At 45.9% G+C, this 16,940-nt stretch overlaps 1 protein-coding gene across 1 annotated transcript in view; it reads left to right on the plus strand.

Moving 5' to 3' along the window:
* CIITA (class II major histocompatibility complex transactivator) overlaps window positions 1-16,940 on the plus strand; it is a 123,194-nt gene that overhangs the window by 80,042 nt on the left and 26,212 nt on the right. Inside the window, exons 4-8 of the mRNA XM_066576176.1 lie at window positions 1,761-1,811; window positions 4,440-4,469; window positions 6,091-6,162; window positions 7,856-7,918; window positions 9,697-9,747. Of these exons, the coding sequence (XP_066432273.1) occupies window positions 1,761-1,811; window positions 4,440-4,469; window positions 6,091-6,162; window positions 7,856-7,918; window positions 9,697-9,747 (267 nt within the window). The remainder of the gene's footprint in view (window positions 1-1,760; window positions 1,812-4,439; window positions 4,470-6,090; window positions 6,163-7,855; window positions 7,919-9,696; window positions 9,748-16,940) is intronic.

Consider the following 16,940-nt stretch of genomic DNA (forward strand, 5'->3'; position numbering starts at 1 on the left):
GGTATGAAGCTTAGTGAGGATCTTTTTTTTTTGATTTTGTAAAGGTGAACCCTTGAAAGTAACATCTCTATTAGAATTGTAGTCTGCAGGCTTTAGAGCATGATGGGCTATGTTCAGTTCAATGGCATTCCAGGCTACGACCACCAACACAGTATTGAAGATGTGGGTTAAAGTAGATGCAAGAGCTAGGGTGGTTCTGGAAGTCCACAGATGTGCAGACTGTTACGTCTGCTATGACTTTCCAGGTTATTCAGATGGGATTGGAGAGCTAGAATCTCTTTCAGAATGGAGCTGTATTGTCTCTCTGAGAAGGTTGGTTGATGCCTCAGTGATTGCTGTCATCTGTTCTAAAGAGTCCACTCTTGTAGATAGGGTCATTAGGTTGAATTGGAGTTTGGCGAATTCTTGTTTGTATTCGTCTACAATAGGTCTGGCAAAGGCTGCCATGTCATCTTTAGTTGGAAAGGACTGCAACAGGGGTTGAATGTCAGCAAGTGTGACTGGTAGGGAGAGAATAAGGACCTAAGGTGGTCGGACGAGTATGGTGCCGAGATTAAAAAGTCCTTACAGTCTCAGAGGTGGTGGGAGTTGCTGATAGGACAGTGTCCTGAGTAGACGTTATATGCAGCGAAACATCAGGGACGATGACAGCCCTCTTAATGGGCATGATATTGATGCGTGCAGGTGAAGAGGGAATGTGGCTGTCGAGAAGTTGGAACAATGGGAGGGGTATTCCCGGCTGTGGCCAAAGGGCCCCCCAGAATTGCGTGTAAAGCCATTGCTCAGATATACAGCAGTGGATTAATAATTGAGTAGGTAGGGTGTTATGCATTTACCTCCTTGTGTTCAATGCTGGGAATGAAACATGGAGGCTGCAGAGGGAGCCTGCAATGGGAGTTTGGGATGTGGACAAGTCGGGGGAATATTGGACCCAAGGCAGGGGCTCAGTAAGGGTGTCACTCTGGGTCTTCTTCTGAGTCTGTGCATGCAGTATTGCAGTGACGACCAACAGACCACCACTTAGAGGCCAGGCTAGAGGGCTGGAGTGCACTGTCAGTTAAGGTCCAATCTGCAGGCTGTGCTGTGGAGGAAGGGGAAGATGGTGCCACTTCCGGTCCAATTTCAAAGATGTCTGTAGGGAGCCCAACAGCATTCAGGACTGAGAATTGTGTCCTAGACTGGCAGCACTCAGAAACTCCAAGTGGAGGTCAACAGGAGGCTGTGCAGAGTCCGAACCAGAGGCTGTTGATGGTGGCGGTGAGTAAGTCAAGGCAGTGTGAGAGTTTGTTGGTGGTGAAGATGGGGAAGCCGTGGTCCCACAGGAATGGTGTAGGCAAAAAAGTTGTGAATATTGCCCCCCCAGAGGGCTGAGCAGTTATTCAGACCCTTGGTTTGCCCTTTTTGTTGCTTTCCCTGGCTGTATTGAAGGAGTTACAGGCCTATTTGCTGCTGGTGATACAGAGGACACAACCTTAGTCTCAAATGGTTAGCCATGCCCTTCTGCACATCCTTTCTTCATAGTACCACCATGGTGGAATGATTGAGGGGTACCCAGCAAGGCATATAACAGCATGTGGATCTTATGCAAAACAATTGCATGCCTAACTGCACTCAGAATATCAGTGTCTGGTCCACCAACTTCTTCTGGCTATTTTTTCCAACTGAATCTATTGCCGATAAGCGGGGCCTGAAGATTACATTACAACAACGCGCACAGACTTAGACAAATGCATGTTAACATTTGACTTTTTTAAATTTAGATTTTGAAGATATATCCTTAAATTTTCAAGACTGCAAAGAACTGTTCACAGGTAAGAAGCCAACAGAACATTGTTCTCCGGATCTGAAAACGTACATGTCCTAGGGTGTTTGTCCATGATCTAATGAGTTCTGAAGTTTTGAGGTAAACCCTTATCCTTTGGCTTTGATGATCCATAGATCACATGTACGGCTCTTACTTTGTATCTCACATTTTATTGTAATTGGATGCTTTATTGTATAGAATACACACTTTATAGGATTTAAACATCTTAGTATAACCTGTTCATTGTAGGGGACCTTTTTTTCTCCACTGATTTAAATGTGCAATTTAGTACAAACCAATTAAAGAAAAGAACCATAAGATCTGCAGGTAAAGGTAAATACATAAAACTCTATTCATATCTGCGTTGGAGATTCCCTGTGGAGCCTCCAGGACAGAGCTGGCACAAAATCTTGGTCAAACTAGCACAGCTTGTATTTTGTGGCATGACGGAGACCTGGCGGACTCTGTTGTAGTCTGGGCGGTCCTTTGGGCGCCATTCATGCCTGTCTTGTGCTGGATCCATTACTTCAGTCATTTTTGTTCTTCGACTCCTCTGACTTAACCAAAGAATGGAGAAGACAGTTTCAGGTGTTAACATGTATCATAGGAAGATTGGAAAAATGACATCACAGGGTTTATGTTGCACATTTCTTAGTTATGCAGGTTGCAACACGTTGCTGTAAGTTTTTCCCATGATGCCTTTTAAAATTACGTTTGTTTTCTGCTGTATTGGTGATTCTCATTGTGTTCTCTGCCAAGTGCTTGTCAGTGAGTTGGCAGTAAATCAATGGCTATGAGACCATATGCTTCCTTTGTGAGAATATATCTCCCAGACTTCCTCTACTCTCAGTTTGTGTCCCAAGACCTCACTGTAGACAGTCTGATGAGGAGCATCTCACGGGCAGAAATAGGACAACTTGTTTGGCCAGACTCTGGAGTCTATGGAGGTTTCCAACTATACACGAGCTGTCCATCACTTGTTGGACCCACGCGTCTTTGACTGCATGACCATAGTAATTAATTGATAATACAGAGAATAGATCTAGTGCACGTGTACAAAGAATGTACGTTTATGAGAAAACTGGTCAGGTTACAAAAAAATGCACACTATTATCAGTCCGTTACCTGGCTATATACAGTGGCAAACCAGAAGTACTAAGGTCACTCAACATGATCACGGTAGCATGATCTCTTGGAAGCTCCGCTAAATTGCAAACTTTGTATTATATATTAATAAAATGCAGGTGCTTTCATGGAAAACCTCTTTAGGCTTCATTCAGACATAATTTTTGTGGCGATTTTTGCAGCTTGTGAAAAAAAACACCAGTGGTTTTTTTTTAATTACAAGTTTTTTTGACACTTGATTAAACTGTGCAGCCTACATGTGCTAGGAAAGTTGTTCTACAATGAATAGTAAACCAATTAGATGAATCATAAAAAGGAATATTGGGAAATCCAATTATCAGTACAACAACAGTAACATAGTATGTTAGGCTGAAGGGAGACAATGCCCATCTAGTTCAGCCTGTTCTTAGCCCCTCCTTGTTGGTCCAGAGGAAGGCAAAAAAAAAACAATGAGGAAGAAGCCAATTTAGCCCATTGGGGGAAAAAAAATTCCTTCCTGAGTCCATGATGACAGTCAGAATAATCCTTGGATCAATGTTTTGAAATGTCCTACCTGACTCCAAGATCCGGATTAACAACCCTGCTGGTTATTTAATGTCTATTTCCTGTAATATCATAGTGCTCTAGAAAGGCATCTAGTCCCCTCTTAAACTCCTCTATCGATTTTAACAGTCTCACTGCTCTTACAATAAAGAACCCAGTTCTACGTTGATGATGAAACCTGCTTTTTTCTAGACATAGAGAATGCCCTCTTGTTACTGTCGCAGTCCTGGGTATAAACAGATCCTGGGAGAGATCCTTGTATTGTCCCCTCATGTATTTATACATAGTTATCTGGTCGCCCCTTAAACATCTTTTTCCTAGGGTGAATAATCTGAATTTTGATAGCCTCTCTGGGTATTCCAGTTTTCCCATTCCGTTTATTAATTTAGTTGCTCTTCTCTGAACCCCCTGAAGCGCTGCAACATCCTTCCAGAGCAGCGGAGTCCAGAACTGTATGCAGTATTGCATGTGAGGCCTGATAAGCGCCTTATATAGTGGAAGAATAATGTTCTTGTCCCTCGCCCCTATACCTCTTTTAATGCAACCCAAGACTTTATTAGCCTTTGCAGCAGCTGACTGGCATTGGTTACTCCAGTTTAGTCTACAGTCCACTAGTATCCCCAGGTCTTTTTCCATATCACTTTTCCCAAGCAGTACCCCATTTAGTGTATATTGGTGACATCCGTTTCTCCTGCCCATGTGCATAACCTTACATTTATCAACATTGAACTTCATTTGCCATTTTTCTGCCCAAGCCCCCAGCTTATCTAGGTCCATTTGTAGCCGTACATTGTCCTCCTTTGTCTCGTATAATATTGTATCATCTGCAAATATCAATATTTTATTGTGCAGCCCGTCTATCAGGTCGTTGATAAATATATTGAACAGAATGGAAAGTGTTTTCTCTGCTGCAGAGGACACTTCCTCATTCCTCCGTACTGAACACATAATGTCTTTTCTCTTCCAGATGATGTTGTAAGCACATTGAGAACAGTGGGTGAGTTGTTTTGTCTTTATTTTTGTTTTGCTTTTTTCCTGAGGATATGTTCACTTGTTGCGGATACACTGCAGGCAGAAAATCTAAAGCATATTACAGGAGCAGGAAAATTGAGTTCTTAAAAGGACCCTCTGGTTTCAGAACCGAATTCTGACCTGAGGTCGGAGGGGGACATGTTACCTGCAGTTGTGTTCTCTGCCATCCCTCCGATACGCTGATTTCAGATCCTATTTCCAGCCATTTAAGATGGTCGATGCGGTCTTTAGCCTACGTAATCCCCACAGTCCGTTGGTAGCCTTAGACTACTAATGCACAAAATAACAAAGTTAAAATAATGTGGTTGCATAAGTGTGAACATCCTCTTATATTTGGGGATGTGGTTGTGTTCAGAATTAGCCAATCACATTTAAACTCATATTAAATAGTAAATCAGTATATAGCTGCCGTTATTTAGTGCTTCTGATTTAACCCATATAAAGTTCAGCTCTTCTAGTAAGATTTTCCGGACATTTTCTTAGTTGCAAAAGAAATAATGTACAGACGGTGCACTAAATGATGAATGTGCCTATATTGGTACAACCAAGAAAAGAGGCATATAAACAGCAGCAGAATAGAGTACAAAAAGGCAATATAGCAATACTAAAAAATGCAAGAAAAAAGTGTCAGTAAAGATAAAAAACAACAATATATCAATATAAAAAACACTCACCCAGCAGCAGCAGCAAGTGCAGAACGGGAGCAGAAGGCAATACCAGCAGGAAAGAAAAAGCACAGAGGAAGAGACCAGTGTTTAGGTCTCAGGGCTCAGTCACGCGGGCGCCGATCCGCCCGTGTTTCTGCAGGAAAAGACGGCCGTACCGCGTGTGGAAGACTCTCTGCATGACCGGCTCCATTGCCGGCCATGTGTTCTTTTTGCCGGACGGTGCTCATGAGATCAGCACTGGCCAATCAGAGAACTGTGCATATTGTGCACTAGGTAGATAGAAAATTGCTGAAAACGGCCTGAAACTGGTGGATCAGAGGAGCGGCATAGAAGAGCAACTGCAGGTAATATATCCCCTCCCGCTCCTGCCCTCTCAGAACAGAATTTTGTCCTAAAACCGAAGGTCCACTTTAACAAATCTAATTGACATGCTGTGGAAAAAAAATCAACAAAGAAAGTGACACATGGTGCGGATTTTAAATCCATAGCATGTCAATTTATGACACAGATTTGCACTGGAGATATCAGCTTTTTCAATGAGCGGGGTGAAATCTGCTTCATATTCAAAGCAGAACCCAAGAAAAATCTACATCACGTACGTAGATTTTTCTACAGATTCATCACGGGCTTTGCTTTGGCTTCGACCAATGGCTAATGTATAGAGTTTCCTTTTGCTGGGTCATAGTGACAAGTGCTGCAGTGCTTTAGGACAAGGCATTACTACAAATATTTTGCCCACTGTTTCCTTTGGTAAGGGTTTACTTAAAGTATGTTGAGAAGGTATAGCATAATTGGGCAATGTCTGGATTTAGATGCACTTTGGTGTAAATATAATTTTTTGCTATTGAAATAATTCTTGGGTTCCTGTTCATTATTTTCTGGTGCTTTACATAAAATTAACATATGTCTCTTTTTCAGATATTTCAGATATTGAAGAATTAGTAAATTATACAAATGGTGATGGAAATAATTGTATGGATGAGCTTCTGAGTAAGTCAGTCTTAAAGCCTATGAACGTTATAAAATTCTCTGCATTGTAGGCACTCGCGGAATGTAGTGGGATATATGTACAGTGGCTGTAAGAAGTCTACACACCGTTAAAAAATGACAGGTTTTGTCATGTTAAAAAATCCGACAAAGATGGATCATTTCAGATTTCTTTCCACCTTCAATGTGACCCGTTATCTGTACAATTCTACTGAGAAACAAACTGAAATCTTTTAGGGTGGAAACATTATTTTAAAAATGTGGTTTCATAAATATGCACACCCTAAGGGCTCATACCCACGAGCTTTGCGGGATACGCCCGCAGATTCACACCGTGGGAGTACCGCGATTAAAAACGCGATAGTGCCTGCGAGTGATCGTGGAATTCCACGTGGATTTTCATGGTCTCCATTAATATGCTATATTAATGGAGACCTTCCGCAGAGTACATCCGCAGCAAATAGAACACGTCGCAATTTATTTCCCGCTGCGGAAATCTGGGGTAGAATTCCGCAAGTGAGCATTGGAATGCAGAAAGCTGTTAGGTTCAATAGTGATTTGGAGGTATGCTTTGGGCTGTTGTTATGCTTAAAGGTGACATTTCTCTTCATCTTCAGCTTTTTAGCAGAGGCCTGAAGGCTTTGTGCCAATATGAACTTATATTCAGAACGGTTCATACCCCGTTTCCCTGAAAATAAGACATACCCTGAAAATAAGACATAGTATGATTTTCCAGAATTTTTGAGGATGCAAAATGATTTTTCAGGCTTTTTGAGGATGCTTGAAATATAAACCCTACTCCAAAATTAAGCCCTGCTAACAGTTAATTAAAAAAGTCAATTTAAATAGTGTCCAGGCAGCTATACATGTAAAAAAGTTAAACCTTTTTGAACAAAAATTAATATAAGACACTGTCTTATTTTCGGGGAAACACGGTAGTTCCATCCAACTTGATTAAAGTTCTAGTTCCAGCAGTAGAAAAACAGTCCTGAAGAATAATGCTGCCTCCATAGCAATATTTAAAAAAAAAGTGACAGTAAAGATAAAAATCAACAATATATCAATTGAAAAAATGCTCACCCAGCAGCAGCAAGTGGAGAACAGGAGCAGAAGGCAATACCAGCAGTAAAGAAAAAGCACAGAGCACAAGTGTGAGCTGCAGCCCCACCGACATGGTATTTTAACATTGGTGTGTAGACTTCTTATATCCACTGTACCATTACCTGCATTAATTATGTGCATTTTGTAAGAAACATAACATTGTGAAGCAATGAAAAAAAATCTACTTCCAAAAGCTGCATGTAGAATATTACAATCATTTTCCAAGCTGACCTTGCACTGTGGCACTATTGTTTATTCATGCTGACGTATTATAGTATAGTACAGCTTGATAAACAATTTAGTTTTGAGGATGCTTGGTCATTAAGTCACAATTATGTCACTGCACTGTAATGGGGGAAGGACTGAGCCTAATATGATGGGTCATGGGAAAGCTTCATACTTTATTACTAGCGAGAAACCTCCGACCTCTCTGGAGTCTACAGGTTTTTTGCAGACAGGGATACAATCAGCATGTAGTAGCTATAAAAATAGGACTGTAAGAAAGAAGTTGTTATACATGTTTTTTTATTTGGCTAAAGAAAACTATACTCAGAATAATATATTGTCTACATGTAATGAATTTGTTTAATTGCAGGTTCTTTAAGTAAACCAGAAGAATGTGCAGAGGAACCCGAAAACAAACGTGCAAGAAAAACTTGTGAGTATGGAAAAAATTTGCAAGTGATGGCTAGATCTGGCATCTTCAATACATGGCTGTCTAGATATTGCTAAAGTATAACTCCTGGCATTAGGGCATAATGGGAGTTTTTGCAATAGCTGGGGGACCACTGGGATAGATCTTCCTCCAGGATGTAGCACAATATTCTAGAGCAGCAGAAGTATATATCCGACTGAGTAGTGTGTATACCGAGGGGCAACCATAATTTATTGGGCTCTTTTCATATGATGCTTTTCTTTCCAGTATTGGTTTAGTCTCAACTTTGTCTTCTTTGCAGAAAATTGCATAGGGATGGAAACCAGGAGTCAATCTGTGAGACAGAGGCATGGTCTTTAAGGCTGGATATAAAAACGTCATCCCCAGCGCTTTTCTATCCACCTAAAAAGACTGACAGGAATAGAGGTTTCTGCCTCACATATTGTACATATTAAACCCTATAGTTCTACCCTGGTTTCTGTGTATTTTCCTTATGGGAACTAAAAAGTGCATGAGTAAGTTAAATAAAGTTATATATATATTTAAAAAAAACTTCTATTTGTTAAGCTAAAACACCATAAGAAAAAAATGTGCAACACCAGAATCATACTTTTCAGTTGCCCTGTCGCCAAGAAATAAGGTGATCCGAAAAGCTGTATGTATCCAAAATGATAACAATAGAGACAACAGATCTTCCCATATAAAACAAGCCACCACACAGCTGCATCAAAAGAAATATGGGGATAGAAAGCAATTAAAAAAGTACAGCAAAAAAACCTATATATATATTTGTATTGTCATAATTGTTCTGACCCACAGAATAACGTTAACATATCATCTTTGCTGCACTGTGTAGCCATAAAGGCAAGACACCCCGCCAAAAAATTAAGCAATTACCCTTCTTTTGTATTTCACATCACTGTTTAAAAAGTTCTTCCAATACGTCATATGGTACATTTAATTGTATCGTTGAAAAATACAACTCGCCCCAAAAAAACAAGCCCTCATACAGTTATGTTGACAGAGAAGTAAAAAACTTAAGATTTTTTGAAAGCGAAAAGGAGAAAACAAAAATGAATATAGAGAAAATTCTGTTTTCTCAAAGGGTTAAAAGTTAAACTTCTTACCGTATATTCTGGCGTATAAGACGACCTTTTAACCCCGAAAAATCTGCTCTGCAGTCGGGGGTCGTCTTATACGCCGGCTATACGGGGGAAAAAAAGTGTCAAAAAAAAAAACAGTATTTACCTCCCCCGGCGTTCTGCGGCGCTTCTGCAGGCTGTCGCTCCCTCCTTGTTCCCAACAGAGCATTGCTTTCTGGAGGCGGGGCCTGAGATCCCCGTCTCCAGATAGCTAATGCTGTGATTGGCTAACTCACACGCAGTCAGCCAGTCACAGCCATTCAATGACATCATTGAATGGCTCTGATTGGCTGATGCCACGTGAGTTAGCCAATCACAGCATTAGCTTTCTGGAGGCGGGGATTTCAAGCCCTGCTTCCAGAAAGCAATGCTCTGTCGGGGACAAGGAGGGAACGACAGCCTGCTGAAGCGCTGCCGAACACCGGAGGAGGTGAGTACTGTTTTGGTTTTTTTTGACACCGTATTCCAGGCGTATAAGGCGACAGTTGGGGGGTCGTCTTATACGCCCAGTCGCCTTATACGCCGGAATATACGGTATTTTATCAGAAATAAGAAATCATACCAGTCAAAATAATTCCTCTATTGACTAGCAGGGACAGTGCTAACGGTAGCTTAGTAATATGTGTTTTCTTATTCTAGGCCCTTCAATAAAAAGTCCTCGGAAACCAAGACAAAGAAGGAAGAAAAAAGGTATGGGTGAATGCTAGGAGCATCAGAAGAGACAGACTTAAGAGAGAGGTCTTGGGTTATCTGTGTAGAGATTATTTTAGGTCTCAGGTATTAGATTTCTGAAGATGAAATGACACAGGCATTTCTTCATGTAAAGTCTTTAGTGGAAAAGGTTTTTTTAGTGTATGTAATCTGGAAATATATATATGTTCTTTTTATGTATTAAAGGGTTTCATCAGGTTCTTGCTGACCATACCACAGGCATCATGAACCTGGGACAGGTATGCCCACTGCCCCATGTCTGTTTTAGTATGAAACGTTGCGGCATTTCAGAAAAAAAATTACTTTGAAGTTTAACTCGGAAAAGGAGCTCCAAGTCACGGAGGCGGGCTGCGCCAGCCTCTACACGCCCGCAGCATGTTGGCTGACAGCACTCTCCTCTTCTGTGTATAGAAAGAGAGTCGTTAGTCAATATGCTGTGGGAGGGAAGAGGCCGGCACAGCCCTCCTCCATGACTTGGAGCTCCTTTTCCAAGTCAGACTTCAAAGTAGTTTCTTTCTGAAATAATGCAGCGTTTCAGACTAAGGCCGTCTGCAGACGGGCGGGCCGGGTCCGGCGGCGAGAATTCTCGCCGCGGGACCCGACCCCAGCGCCTGCAGGGAGCAGCGCGTACTCACCCGCACCTGGCGGCCCCGGCTCTTTCATGTGCCGCCTGCTGGGTGGGTGAGTGACGTTTCTGTGCGAGGCTCTGCGAGCCCCGCACAGAAATAGGACATGCCGCGATTTGTTTGCCGCGCGACATTTCGCACGACCAAACCGCGGCCGTCTGCATAGGAGTGCGTATTGTAATGCACTCCTATGCAGGCTTTCAGTGGCGGAAATCCCGCGGATAATCCCACTGCGGGATTTCCGCCTGTGTGCAGGCGGCCTAAAACAAGTAGGCCTGCGTGTCCTTGCTTCATGCTGCCCATAGTTTGGGCAGCATGAACCTGATAACAAAATCCCTTTAAACTGTTTTTTATAGGATTTAGGAATGGAACATTTCTTAAAAGAAGCTGTTTTAAAAGACAGATGCACACAGTCTACAAAGGACTGGTGGTAGAATCAATGCGAGGTTAGAAAAGGCTTTGGATAAGTCAGTTTTTTAATGTTTAATAGAGATGAGCGAGCACCAAAATGCTCGGGTGCTCGTTACTCGGGACGAAATTATCGCGATGCTCGAGGGTTCGTTTCGAGTAACGAACCCCATTGAAGTCAATGGGCGACCCGAGCATTTTTGTATTTCGCCGATGCTCGCTAAGGTTTCCTTGTGTGAAAATCTGGGCAATTCAAGAAAGTGATGGGAACGACACAGCAACGGATAGGGCAGGCGAGGGGCTACATGTTGGGCTGCATCTCAAGTTCACAGGTCCCACTATTAAGCCACAATAGCGGCAAGAGTGGGGCCCCCCCCCTCCCAAAAACTTTTACTTCTGAAAAGCCCTCATTAGCATGGCATACCTTAGCTAAGCACCACACTACCTCCAACAAAGCACAATCACTGCCTGCATGACACTCCACTGCCACTTCTCCTGGGTTACATGCTGCCCAACCCCCCCCCTCCCCCCCACAGCGCACACCAAAGTGTCCCTGCGCAGCCTTCAGCTGCCCTCATGCCACACCACCCTCATGTCTATTTAGAAGTGCGTCTGCCATGAGGAGGAACCGCAGGCACACACTGCAGAGGGTTGGCACGGCTAGGCAGCGACCCTCTTTAAAAGGGGCGGGGCGATAGCCCACAATGCTGTACAGAAGCAATGAGAAATATAATCCTGTGCCACCGCCATCAGGAGCTGCACGCGTGGGCATAGCAATTGGGAACCTATGTGCCACACACTATTCATTCTGTCAAGGTGTCTGCATGCCCCAGTCAGACCGCGGTTTTTAATTCATAGACACAGGCAGGTACAACCCCCTATTGTGAAGTCCCTGTGGACCCACAGCATGGGTGGCTCCCTGGAACCCACCGGCGGTACATAAAAATATCCCATTGCATTGCCCAACACAGCTGAGGTAGTAATGTCGTGCTTAATACAGGTGGGCTTCGGCCCACACTGCATGCCCCAGTCTGACTGGGGTTCTTTACAAGTGGAAACAGATGCATTTATAATTCCCTGTGGACCCACAGCATGGGTGGGTGCCAGGAAGCCACCGGCGGTACATAGAAATATCCCATTGCATTGCCCAACACAGCTGAGGTAGTAATGTCGTGCTTAATACAGGTGGGCTTCGGCCCACACTGCATGCCCCAGTCAGACCGGGGTTCTTTACAAGTGGAAACAGATGCATTTATAATTCCCTGTGGACCCACAGCATGGGTGGGTGCCAGGAAGCCACCGCCGGTACATAGAAATATCCCATTGCATTGCCCAAAACAGCTGAGGTAGTAATGTCGTGCTTAATACAGGTGGGCTTCGGCCCACACTGCATGCCCCAGTCAGACTGGGGTTCTTTACCAGTGGAAACAGATGTAGGTTAAACTCCGTGTGCACCTACAGCATGGGTGGCTCCCTGGAACCTACCGGCGATACACAAAAATATCCCATTGCATTGCCCAACACAGCGGATGTAACGTCAGCTGTAATGCAGGTGGGCTAAAAATTCATTTGATTACACTGTAGGCGAGGGCCCACAAAAATTGCTGTATCAACAGTACTAATGTATATCCAAAAAATTGCCATGCCCAACCAAGATGGCAGGTGAAACCCATTAATCGCTTTGGTTAATGTGGCTTAAGTGGTAACTAGGCCTGGAGGCAGCCCAGTTTAACGAAAAATTGGTTCAAGTTAAAGTTTCAACGCTTTTAAGAGCATTGAAACATATAAAAATTGTTTAGAAAAATTATGAGTGAGCCTTGTGGCCCTAAGAAAAATTGCCCGTTCAGCGTGATTAGGTGAGGTTTCAGGAGGAGGAGGAGGAATATTAGACACAGATTGATGAAGCAGAAATGTCCCCGTTTTGGATGGTGAGAGAGAACGTAGCTTCCATCCGCGGGTGCAGCCTACGTATTGCTTACGTATCGCTGCTGTCCGCTGGTGGAGAAGAGAAGTCTGGGGAAATCCAGCCTTTGTTCATCTTGATGAGTGTTAGCCTGTCGGCACTGTCGGTTGACAGGTGGGTACGCTTATCCGTGATGATTCCCCCAGCCACACTAAACACACTCTCTGACAAGACGCTAGCCGCAGGACAAGCAAGCACCTCCAGGGCATACAGCGCGAGTTCAGGCCACTTGTCCAGCTTCGACACCCAGTAGTTGTAGGGGGCAGAGGCGTCACGGAGGATGGTCGTGCGATCGGCTACGTACTCCCTCACCATCCTTTTACAGTGCTCCCGCCGACTCAGCCGTGACTGGGGAGCGGTGACACAGTCTTGGTGGGGAGCCATAAAGCTGGCAAAGGCCTTGGAGAATGTTCCCCTGCCTGCGCTGTACATGCTGCCTGATCTCTGCGCCTCCCCTGCTACCTGGCCCTCGGAACTGCGCCTTCTGCCACTAGCGCTGTCGGATGGGAAGTTTACCATCAGTTTGTCCACCAGCGCCCTGTGGTATAGCAACACTCTCGAACCCCTTTCCTCTTCGGGAATGAGAGTGGGAAGGTTCTCCTTATAGCGTGGGTCGAGCAGTGTGTACACCCAGTAATCCGTAGTGGCCAGAATGCGTGTAACGCGAGGGTCACGAGAAAGGCATCCTAACATGAAGTCAGCCATGTGTGCCAGGGTACCTGTACGCAACACATGGCTGTCTTCACTAGGAAGATCACTTTCAGGATCCTCCTCCTCCTCCTCTTCCTCCTCCTCAGGCCATACACGCTGAAAGGATGACAGCCCAGCAGCATGTGTACCCTCACCAGTGGGCCAAGCTGTCTCTTCCCCCTCCTCCTCATCCTCCTCATGCTCCTCCTCCTCCTCCTCAACGCGCTGAGATATAGACAGGCGGGTGCTCTGACTATCCAGCGACATACTGTCTTCCCCCGGCTCTGTTTCCGAGCGCAAAGCGTCTGCCTTTATGCTTTGCAGGGAACTTCTCAAGATGCATAGCAGAGGAATGGTGACGCTAATGATTGCAGCATCGCCGCTCACCACCTGGGTAGACTCCTCAAATTTTCCAAGGACCTGGCAGATGGCTGCCAACCAGGGCCACTCTTCTGTAAATAATTGAGGAGGCTGACTCCCACTGCGCCGCCCATGTTGGAGTTGGTATTCCACTATAGTTCTACGCTGCTCATAGAGTCTGGCCAACATGTGGAGCGTAGAGTTCCACCGTGTGGGCACGTCGCACAGCAGTCGGTGCACTGGCAGATTAAACCTATGTTGCAGTGTCCGCAGGGTGGCAGCGTGCGTGTGGGATTTGCGGAAATGTGCGCAGAGCTGGCGCACCTTTCCGAGCAGGTATGACAAGTGGGGGTAGCTTTTCAGAAAGCGCTGAACCACCAAATTAAAGACATGGGCCAGGCATGGCACGTGCGTGAGGCTGCCGAGCTGCAGAGCCGCCACCAGCTTACGGCCGTTGTCACACACGACCATGCCCGGTTGGAGGCTCAGCGGCGCAAGCCAGTGGTCGGTCTGCTCTGTCAGACCCTGCAGCAGTTCGTGGGCCGTGTGCCTCTTCTCTCCTAAGCTGAGTAGTTTCAGCACGGCCTGCTGACGCTTGCCCACCGCTGTGCTGCCACGCCGCGCGACACCGACTGCTGGCGACGTGCTGCTGACACATCTTGATTGCGAGACAGAGGTTGCGTTGGAGGAGGAGGAGGAGGAGGAGGGTGGTTTAGTGGAGGAAGCATACACCGCCGCAGATACCACCACCGAGCTGTGGCCCGCAATTCTGGGGGTGGGTAGGACGTGAGCGGTCCCAGGCTCTGACTCTGTCCCAGCCTCCACTAAATTCACCCAATGTGCCGTCAGGGAGATATAGTGGCCCTGCCCGCCTGTGCTTGTCCACGTGTCCGTTGTTAAGTGGACCTTGGCAGTAACCGCGTTGGTGAGGGCGCGTACAATGTTGCGGGAGGCGTGGTCGTGCAGGGCTGGGACGGCACATCGGGAAAAGTAGTGGCGACTGGGAACCGAGTAGTGCGGGGCAGCCGCCGCCATCATGCTTTTGAAAGCCTCCGTTTCCACAAGCCTATACGGCAGCATCTCTAGGCTGATCAATTTTGCAATGTGCACGTTTAACGCTTGAGCGTGCGGGTGCGTGGCGTCGTAGTTGCGCTTGCGCTCAAACTGTGGCACTAGCGATGTCTGGACGCTGCGCTGAGAGACATTGCTGGATGGGGCCGAGGACAGCGGAGGTGAGGGTGTGGGTGCAGGCCAGGAGACGGTAGTGCCTGTGTCCTCAGAGGGGGGTTGGATCTCAGTGGCAGGTTGGGGCACAAGGGGAGAGGCAGTGGTGCAAACCGGAGGCGGTGAACGGGCATCGTCCCACCTTGTGGGGTGCTTGGCCATCATATGCCTGCGCATGCTGTTGGTGGTGCCTCCCCAGCTGATCTTGGCGCGACAAAGGTTGCACACCACTGTTCATCGGTCGTCAGGCGTCTCTGTGAAAAACTGCCACACCGTAGAGCACCTTGACCTCTGCAGGGTGGCATGGCGCGAGGGGGCGCTTTGGGAAACAGTTGGTGGATTATTCGGTCTGGCCCTGCCTCTACCCCTGGCCACCGCACTGGCTCGGCCTGTGCCCACACCCTCACTTGGCCCTCCGCGTCCTCGGCCGCGTCCACATCCTCTAGGCCTACCCCTACCCCTCAGCATGCTGTATTACCAGTGATTTGATTTCCCAGGCAGGAAAGACAATGGCGCAAGGCTGCAGTAAAGCGTAGCTGGTTGCGTCTGATTTTTGTACGTTGTACACGCAGCACACACGTACACGGAGACCTTAGGACTGACACAGGCAGGCCAAATATAATTTTTTTCCTTTTTAGCTTAGGGAAGACCCCACTGCGTATATTCAATGAACAAGAAGTTTAATATCTGTGGTGTGGCCCTCAAAAAGTGTCACACAAGTATAGTGTAGCAGAGTTATTAACTCTAGCAGAGCAGGTATTTGCCAGGCAGGAAAGACAATGGCGCTAGGCTGCAGTAAAGCGTAGCTGGTTGCGTCTGATTTTTGTACGTTGTACACGCAGCACACACGTACACGCAGACCTTAGGACTGACACAGGCAGGCCAAATATAATTTTTTTCCTTTTTAGCAAAGGGAAGACCCCACTGCGTGTATTCAATGAATAATAAATGTCTTCTGGCCCTGCCTACACAATTCTATCCCTGTAGTATTAATGCCGGGTGCAATGCTCTGCACAGCCGGTTTTGAGGAAAAAAAAAAAATGCAACACTGCTAACAGCAGCCTGGACAGTACTGCGCACGGATAGAAGTGGCCCTAGAAAGGACCGTTGGGGTTCTTGAAGCCTACACTAACTCCTAACACTCTCCCTGCCTAACCCCCACTTCTGTCCCTATTGCAGGGCGCAATGCTCTGCAGATCCAATTTTGGACAAAAAAAATAAAAAAAACTGTGCTAACACAGTACTGCACACTAGTAGATGTGGCCCTGAGAAGGACCGTTGGGGTTCTTGAAGCCTACACTGACTCCTAACGCTCTCCCTACAGCAGCACCAGCAGCAGCACTTTCCCTCAGCTAAGTCACAAGGCATGTGTGGCGAGCCGCGGGAGGGGCCGACTTTTATGTTCGGGTGACACCTGATCTTCCCAGCCACTCACAGCAGGGGGGTGGTATAGGGCTTGAACATCACAGGGGGAAGTTGTAATGCCTTCCCTGTCTTTCAATTGGCCAGAAAAGCGCGCTAACGTCTCAGAGAGGAAACTGAAAGTAACCGGAACACCGCATGGTACTCGTTACGAGTAACGAGCATCCCGAACACCCTAATATTCGCACGAATATCAAGCTCGGACGAGTACGTTCGCTCATCTCTAATGTTTAACTCACTGGGCTCTCCGTGTTCTAGATTTTTGTAGACAAGTCTGATGAAAAGTGTAGCTTGAAGCTCCTGGACCCATATGCAAAATGTTCTGGATCCACTGGCTTAGGAAAGTGGATCTAGTTGTGATTCCTTATTTCGTAACTGGTTTTGAAGTATTAGGTTTTGACTGCTGTTTTTGTGGGTGCAGATAGTATATACCTAGTGTATAACAGATAACGCAACATTGTTTCTTCGTATGTTGCAAG

This window comes from Eleutherodactylus coqui, chromosome 8 (assembly GCF_035609145.1).
Source record: "Eleutherodactylus coqui strain aEleCoq1 chromosome 8, aEleCoq1.hap1, whole genome shotgun sequence".
In the NCBI taxonomy this organism is placed as follows: domain Eukaryota; kingdom Metazoa; phylum Chordata; class Amphibia; order Anura; family Eleutherodactylidae; genus Eleutherodactylus; species Eleutherodactylus coqui.